This window comes from Sinocyclocheilus anshuiensis, unplaced genomic scaffold, assembly GCF_001515605.1.
Source record: "Sinocyclocheilus anshuiensis isolate Anshui unplaced genomic scaffold, SAMN03320099.WGS_v1.1 scaffold767, whole genome shotgun sequence".
NCBI lineage: Eukaryota > Metazoa > Chordata > Actinopteri > Cypriniformes > Cyprinidae > Sinocyclocheilus > Sinocyclocheilus anshuiensis.
Genome location: NW_015551124.1, coordinates 139,654 through 148,384, shown reverse-complemented (window position 1 = coordinate 148,384; position 8,731 = coordinate 139,654). Strand labels below are relative to the sequence as shown.

Below are 8,731 nucleotides of genomic sequence, written 5' to 3'. Positions count from 1 at the left end.
AAAATAAAACAAATGTTAAAGAAATAAAAAATGTATTTATATACATACACCTTTTATATAATAATTGAATAAATATATTTTTCACTTTATTTTATAAGAGATAAATAAATATATTTATTGCACCCTCTTTAGGAGGCATTGAGTCTGGAGTCACGCTGGCAGACGTGTGGTGCTACATGTCTCTGCTGGATAATTGGAATCTGGTGTCTCGGATGACAGTCCCGCGGGGAGTGGCTGGGAACCTGGATAATGTGGCAAGGTACCATGCAATAAAGCTGCTGTTTGAATTAAACATTTGATTGGAAGCCATTAGGCGTTTCAGATAAGTGTGTGGTCAGCTCTTTCTGTGCTGGGGGCCAATCTGATAATTGGATCTGTGCTGAAGTATGGAGGGAGTATTTTGCTGGCAGGTGACTGCGGCACAGATTGGATCGGGTTTCTCCGCTGCCGTGGACTGGAGCTATAATCAACCGTTACACTGAGGTCGTGACACGGTCAGTCGCTTTAAAAGGAACGGGATGTCAAAATGACAAGATGATGTCAACACAAACCACATTGGCATTTGAAAACCATTTTATAGTTGGGAATATTGAAATCTACTAATTTCTTCATGCAGAATCACCTTTATGACATGAAGAATCAATTTGTATTCGTTCTTCTGGCACTTACATACAGTTTCCATCTCACTGCTTCTGTCGGCTCTTTATTCTGGTCTTGCGAAGCCAGACTTTTGACTATCAGCATAAAGCTGAGCTTCACAGTGTAGCTTATTCTGACAAAAAAAAACTGTTCCATTCGTCAAACCTTTTTATTTTTACTTCTTTCAACAAATGCCCTCAAATGCCAAGGCTGCCTGACTGACGTAAAATTAAATGTAATGTAATATTATTTTGTATATTTATTGTACCATACTAAATTGTTGTGTTAATACAAAAAATTATTTTAATTATATGTATTAAAAATAATATATATAAATATTTTATATTTACTAATATATACATATATAATTTTTCAAAAACAGCTATATATATACTTGTGTGTAATTTTTTGTAATTTTATTGATTTTTAATTTTTTATATAATTTTTTATTTGTTATAAATGCAAGATATATATACAGAATATTTTCAATATAATCGATTCAATATCGAAAAATTATAAATGATATATTTATATATATTTTTTTTTTTTTATTTTTTTTTTTTTTATTATTTAGTATTGCATTCTGTTGAAAAATATGCAGTCTATTGGATTCAACAGCTTTTTGTCAAAAGGCAAAATCATGCAAACAAGTTGATGTCATGAATATCATGATTATTGTCTACAAAAAGAAAGTCTCTAAACTCTGAAAGTGTATTAAAGCCAGATAATCAGATTGCAGCCGGTCATTTCTCTGAGCTTTACCACTGTTGTGTGCAGTATGAATGAGACTCATGAACAGTCCGCTGAGACTCGGTCTGATTGACAGAAGCGTGGAGGTTTGTTAGTGGGCTTGTGAGAGAGGGAGAGCACCCACTGCACCCCGTTGACTCCTAATTTATAGCCCATCATCCATCTTGCCTGCAGTTTCACGCTCATAAGCATGACATGTACTGCGATCACATGATGTCTTCAGTCAGTCCGCGTCTCAAGGCTGCCGTCGGGCCGATCGGGAGCAGCAGCAAGGTGCTCTTGCTGTTTGTCATCGATTCGCTCTTATTTTTTATGGCTCTGTTTGGAAACTCAGTGAGTTGCCTTGCATAGACAGCTGCCTGGTCACATCAGAACTCAAGTAAACTTGAGATGATTTGAAACTCTGATCGGTGAGCTGCTCTGGTGCTCGGTGAGATAAAAAAGCTGCCCGTCTGTACCTGCAACCTTCATAACATCTGTGGAGTTTCCAGAGGATTTGATGACTAATGAGCCTAAAAGAAGCCAAATGTAAATAATTGACAAATAACACCTAGAATATAGATAAAAGCTTGTTGCAGTGCATTCTCCCCGTAGGATATTTGTGATGTTTTTGGCTGAACGGGCATCTTAGAAGTCATCATAATGCTGCAGATTATTTTTTGGAGTGTGTTTCAAAACACTCCCTGTGGATGCAGCTCAGTAGGTTTTGGAATTGAGAATATATATACACCTCACTAATTGCCAAAGGCAAATTCTTTTGCTAGTGCAAGTTAAGTGAGTAAATAAATAATGAGTGACTGGTAACTTTATGCAAGTACTTATTTGGCTGGTTTTCAGTCATTTTAATGCCACAAAGAAGAGAGATTTGCATAGTTACTGACTATACTGAGCATCTCAATTTTATTTACAATGAATATTGCAAGTATTAGTGCGTACAAGTCCATTAGCACAGTAATGAAGCTGATATCAAGGTTGTTTCTTCCTTAATGCACATTCTTGGTCTTGTTCTTAAGGATTCATCATTGCTGAAGAAAACAAGAAAAACAAGAGACATTTTTTTCCATCCAATCAAGCCAAAAATCATAGGTCTGATTGCTTAGGTTATAATCTAAGCAGTTACTGATTACTGCATTAGATACACTACTGTTCAGAAGTTTGAGCTGAGTAAATTTTGTTTTAATGCCATAAAAAGAAAGATTGAGCAAGATACTGTTGAGCGTCTACATTTTATATAAAATGAATATTGCAAGTATACTTAATTCCTAGAGCATTTTAGTGAGCACAAGTCCATTAGCACAGTATTGAACCTGATATCAAGGTTTTTCGTAGTAGTAAAAGTAGTAAAGCAGTTAGTGATTATTATTGTTTATAATTACAGATACAGTACCATTCAAATGTAAACGTCATTCTTAGAGGGCTTAGCTAGTTTAGCACAGTATTGAACCTGATATCAAGGTTGTTGTGTCTATAATGTCTAAAGCATATACTGTATATATTATTTCAAAGGCAGCATGAAATTAAAAGTGAATTTATTTACTTCTCTAATGCACATTCCGTATTGTGAATGATTCATTAGTGCATGTTAGTCCAAAGAAAAAAAGATACATTTTTACATCTAAATAAGGTCTGATTACTTGGGTAATAATCTAAGCATTTAGTGATAGAGATAAATGCACTGCCCAGAAGCTGGCCTCAATAAGATTTATGTATTTATTTATTTCTATCTATCTATCCATCTATCCTTCTATCCATCCATCCGTCCAGCTGTCCATCCATCTATCCATCCATCCATCCATCCATCCATCCATCCATCTATTTAAATACCACCAAAAAGACAGATGTGCATAAAGTTACTGGTCACCATTGAGCATCATTATTATATTTACAATAAATATTGAATGTATTGTATGCATTGCATTCAGTATTGCATGCATTGCATTCTTCATTCATAGAGGATTTTAGTGAGTACAAGTAAATTAGCACACTATTGAATCTGATATCAAGGTTATGCATCCATAATGTCTAAAATGTATGCATATATGCTTTAAAGTCAGCATGAAATTAGAATTGATTCTATTTACTTTTTAAATGCACATTCCTGGTCTTATTGTAAATAATTCATTAGTGTATGTTAATCCAAAGAAAAAAAGAGACACTTTTACCATCCAATCAAGCCAAAAATCATAGGTCTGATTACTTGAGTAATAATTTAAGAGTTACTGATTACTGTGTTTATAATGAGAGTAGATGCGGTACCATTCAAAAGTTTGGGGTCAGTAAGATATATTACTTTTTTAATGCCAGGCATGGCATTTGGATTTGAATGGATTTTTTTTATCAGTTAATTTCATTGCATTTCATTTCATTTCATTTCATTTCATTTCATTTCATTTCATTTCATTGCATTGCATTTCATTTCATTTCATTGCATTGCATTGCACATTCCTGGTCTTATTGTGAAGAATTCATTAGTGCATGTTATTTCAAAGGAAAACAATAATAATTTTACCATCCAATCAGGGAGAAAATGTTGTAAAATCATATGTTGTTGATAATATTTTAGGTGATTTGTGATTATTATTGTTAATAATTAGGATAGTAAAAGATTGGAGTTAAAAGGGTTTGGTAAAATGTATTTACTTTTTGTTACAGAATACAGAATGCTACAGAAAAGAAAGATTTGCATTAAGTTCAGCAGTGGCCGCTGAGCATCTCCATTTTATTTACAATAATTGTTGCATGCATTCGTAAAGCATTTTAGTGAGTACAAGTACTGAACCTAATAGCATGATCATTGCATTTTTCATTTCTGAAATCTGCATGAAGTCGAGCTCCATGGCAGGCTGCTCGTGTTGAGACAGCTGTATTTAGTGGGCGAAGGAATTCTCATTTTGACGGCATTATACACAAACACAGCTTGTGTATCTGCACCACATGTTCACACCGGCTCATCAAATGTCATATTTGTGCACTGAATCCTGGTACTAATCGTGGTGGCCAACGGCGTGCTCTCGCGGGGCGTCTCCTAACCTTTCGCAGTCTTGAAATACCACACCCCTCGAGTCCAGCCCTCCGACGGCAGCGAGAGGACGCTGATTATTCTGACAGCGTGCCCCATTCCAGCCCAATCAGCAACACTTACTGTTTAATTGCTCTTTGATGATGGATTCCGGTCGTAAAGCCACAGTCTGGCACTTTGAGTTGTCCTTCCATGTCTTTAGCTCTGAAATGACTAGGAACGGGAGTGAAAACAAGGGGCAGAGGGGTGAGCAGCGGCTCTAGGGAGTTTATTTTCTCGGTGTCATGCAGTCATGACTTTGGCACTCTCACAATGCTGTGTAATGCTAGCTAAAGCCAAATGCACAACTGCTCCAATTAAAGCACTAAATCTGAACTTGAATGTGCTCTGACATAATGGGTATGTTATGTAATCATTAACCAAAAAGGAAATATTGTTTTGATTATCGTATTCAGCTAAAAACATCATCAACATGGATCACCAAGTACATGCTGTAAACTTGAAATTAAAAGCAGGAAATAATAAAACTCTATTTACTTTATTAATACACATTCCTGGTATTAATGTGAATGATTCAGCAGTGTATGTTAATCCAAAGAAGAAAATAGTTTACAGTTGTTACAATTGCAGTTAATTACACTACCATTCAAATGTTTTATTTTATTTTATATTTTATTTTGTTTTTATTTTAGTTTTGTTTATTCTTTAATTATTTGTATTTGAAAAATAAATACATCTTTTTTTATGTTAATTTATTCTATTTGTAATTTTTTTTTATTAAAGAAATAAATATTTACGTTTTTTAAAGAATTTAATTTTATTCAGCAAGGACACATTCAATTTATTAAAATAACAGTAAAGACATTTATACCGTTTAAAAAAAAATAAATTAAAAATAATGTATTCCTCAAAGAATCCTAAAAACTGTATCACAATTTCCACAAAAATATGCAGCACAACTGTTTTTGTCATTGATAATAATCAGAAATGTTTCTTAAGCAGCAAAACAGCATATTCGAATTATTTCTGAAGAATCACGTGACACTGAAGACTGGAGTAATGATGCTTAACCTCTTAACTGTCAGTTTACTTCACTATATTACAATTAAATCCTAATCTAATCATGACAAACTATATATCGTTGGAAAGGTCTAAGACTTCTAAATAGATTTCACGTTTTAGAAATCCTCATAAAGTATATATCAGTTGAAAGCTTCAAATCTCAAAATGTATCCTGTGAAAGCCATTTTAAAATCAGACATTGCATTACCATGGAAATGGTACATCAAAATCATATTACAAAATGTTTTCGTTCATGAATTATAACAATTTAAGTAAAATTTTCCAATCAAAAATGGGCGTGACAGTTAAAGGGTTCAAATTCAGCTTTGCATCACAGGAATAAATTACATTTTAAAATATATCCACATGGAAAACACTTATTCGAAATTGTAATAATATTCCACAACATTACTGATTTTGGTATATTTTTTCTCAAATAAATGCAGCCTGGGTGAGCAGAGGAGACTTAAAGGGATAGTTCACCCAAAAATTAAAATGTGATGTTTATCTCCGTTTGTGTTCTACTGAAGAAACAAAGTCACCTACATCTTGGATGCCCTGGGGGTAAGCAGATAAACATAAAATTTTCATTTTTGGGTGAACTATCCCTTTAAGATTAAGTCCAAATCCCTGAGTCTGAATTTTGAGCAATAATAATGATGGTATGGGTCATGTTTTGGTTTTGAAATGCTTTTGGTTTCACGAACATCTTTGAATGGTTTCCCGGAGGACGAGACTCTTGATTTCTGCTGTAAATGAATGGAGCGTGTCTCTGCGAGGCGGCGGTCGCTTCTATAGGCAGTCAAAGCGAGGCCCATTGTGCCGTGTTGAGATAGAGCGTCCCACCGTGAAAACTCAACACACCATGGGCTTAAAGAGCTGATGACTCGCCGTCCACTGCTGTGCCTTCATCTCTGCCGACGAAGTGGATTTTCAGACCCCGTCGATCATCAAAACGACAAGACGGGACGCAAATTACAGTATTTTTATATTTAATTGGAGCTCTCTTTGTCTCTTGCCACTCAATAGACCTTAGTCAGAGTAATGTTTGACAGGAATGAAAACGAGGCCGTGAGGGACTGAAGTACAGTGCGTTCAGTGGATTGTACTGGTGTTTAACATAACGATTGTTCAGCTGATGAAACGTCTTTCAAAGAAAAACTTGATTATCTAGGACTGTTATACAGTGCAAGCCATTGTAAAGACTGTAAGTATATGCCTCACAGCCTTGTTTCAACATTAAATTGAACAGTTTGGCTGTTTCTTGTCCCCCTCACTGTCTGGGGTGGTTACAGCCTTTCTAAAGTCTATAGACTACTGTAACTTCATCATAGCAGTGTTTTTATTCTCTAAAGTCTGTAGCGTGTTTTGTAAGGCCACAGCTGGCATTTAATGGGTGTCTCTTGATCTGTTCGTTTCCTCTGCGTCAATTAACCACTGCGGTTCGTCCAAACATGATAAAAACAGTCCTCTGCTGCTCAAGCACTGTATGTATTTCTGGAAATTCAGCGTCTTTGATGGCTGTCTGTTCCAGTTGGAGCTGGAGTCACTCCTGTAGCTGTTTGTTTGTTTTGTGCACATGAAGCCTCATGGAAAGACTAATCATACCGACTGTTTTTTGGATCATTGCAGATGCGTAGTCGATCGAAAACATCTGTTTATCTCTGAATCGGATTGAATTTTGTGCTGTAGGAGAGGATGAGATATTGTCATACAGATGGGAGAAACAGAACATAAACAAGTAAAATAAAAAAAAAATAAAAAAATGTAATAAAAATGAATAAAGGATATATATAGACGTTTTTAAAAATTAAACTTTAACTTCAATGACAACAGAAAATATAAAAATGCTAATTCAAAATATTAATAAAAACTATTTTAATAAAACTATATTAGTCAAATACTAAAATAACACTGATGTAAAGGAATCAGATAAAATTAAAAAAAAAAAAAATCTACTGGAGACATTTGAAGTTGCCATAAAATAATTTCCTGTTGTGACATTTGCGCAGGTTAGTTGAAGACAAAGTCTAAAATTAACTTTTTAACACATTCTAATGGTGTGTGAATTTTATACATATTTATGAGTGAATTTTTTCCTCACATTTGGCACTTGGCGAGTGATAATTTTGTCAAAGCCGGCCTGATGACATCCTGTGATTTCTTTTCCTCATGTGTCTAATTGAGGGTTTTTCAGGTTGTTCTAGGAAATCGCAGAGATTGACCTTGGACTGATTTCCATTAACATCAGTTTATCATTCATGCAAAATTTATTCCGCTGATTTTGTCAATAAATAGACTCAAAAATGCTCTTGACCTGCTAATGTAGGCATTTTCTGTGATCTTTTAATCATAATCCACCTCTCAGGGCTCATTAAAAACATTTTCAAAAGCAGAAAAATTAATGTTCAAATTCTCCCTTTAGATATTTACTTGAGCATTTCATGTACAATGCAAATGCTAATATTTTTATAATGGTATTTTTTTCCTTAACTTCTTTTACACTTTATGATGAAAATATGAGTTTGCCTCTGTCAAGGGTGCTGCAGTGTTGCTAGGGTTTGTATGGATAGTTGCTAGAGTGTTTTGGATGGTTACTCTTTCAACAGGCTTTTAGATTTTTTTTTTTTTAAATTGTGCTATTTATGAAAATTACACACATTATCATTTTCCCTGATGCAAAATATATATATATTATATACACACATAGACACACACATACTTACTGTAAATATCACTAAAATATACTGCCATTTTAATATGCATTTATACTGTATATGAATGTGTATTTATTTATTTATTTATACATACATACATAACAAACATATCATGGCAGTATATTCTATGTATTGAGATGCACCAATATGAAATTTCTCAGCTGATACCGATAGCCGATCATTCAGAAAATTATATCTGCCAATACCAGTGCCGATACTGATAGTTTGGTTTTCTTAAGGAAAAAGACCTCTCCCAGCTAATGCTGTAAACTGTACAGGGAAGAGGGAAACCATTAGAGGTTAAGATGAACAACATCACTATTACCATATATTTACTGCTATTTATTTTCAGATATAATAATCACACTCCGAAACATACACAACTCAGTTGCACATAAGGAGGTTTTCTTAAAAACTTGCCATCATGACAGATTTATTCCAACATATATAATTAACAGTACATAATCTCCCTTTACACTCTCTCTCTCTCTCGCTCTCTCTCTCTCTCTCTCTCCCTCTCTCTCTCTCTCGCTCTCTCTCTCTC

General features: G+C 34.4%; 1 protein-coding gene across 1 annotated transcript in view; it reads left to right on the top strand.

The window, feature by feature from the left end:
- Window positions 1-8,731, top strand: part of LOC107663124 (kelch-like protein 29) — a 133,933-nt gene that overhangs the window by 97,256 nt on the left and 27,946 nt on the right. Inside the window, exon 14 of the mRNA XM_016453284.1 lies at window positions 133-259. Coding sequence (XP_016308770.1) covers window positions 133-259 — 127 coding nt within the window. The remainder of the gene's footprint in view (window positions 1-132; window positions 260-8,731) is intronic.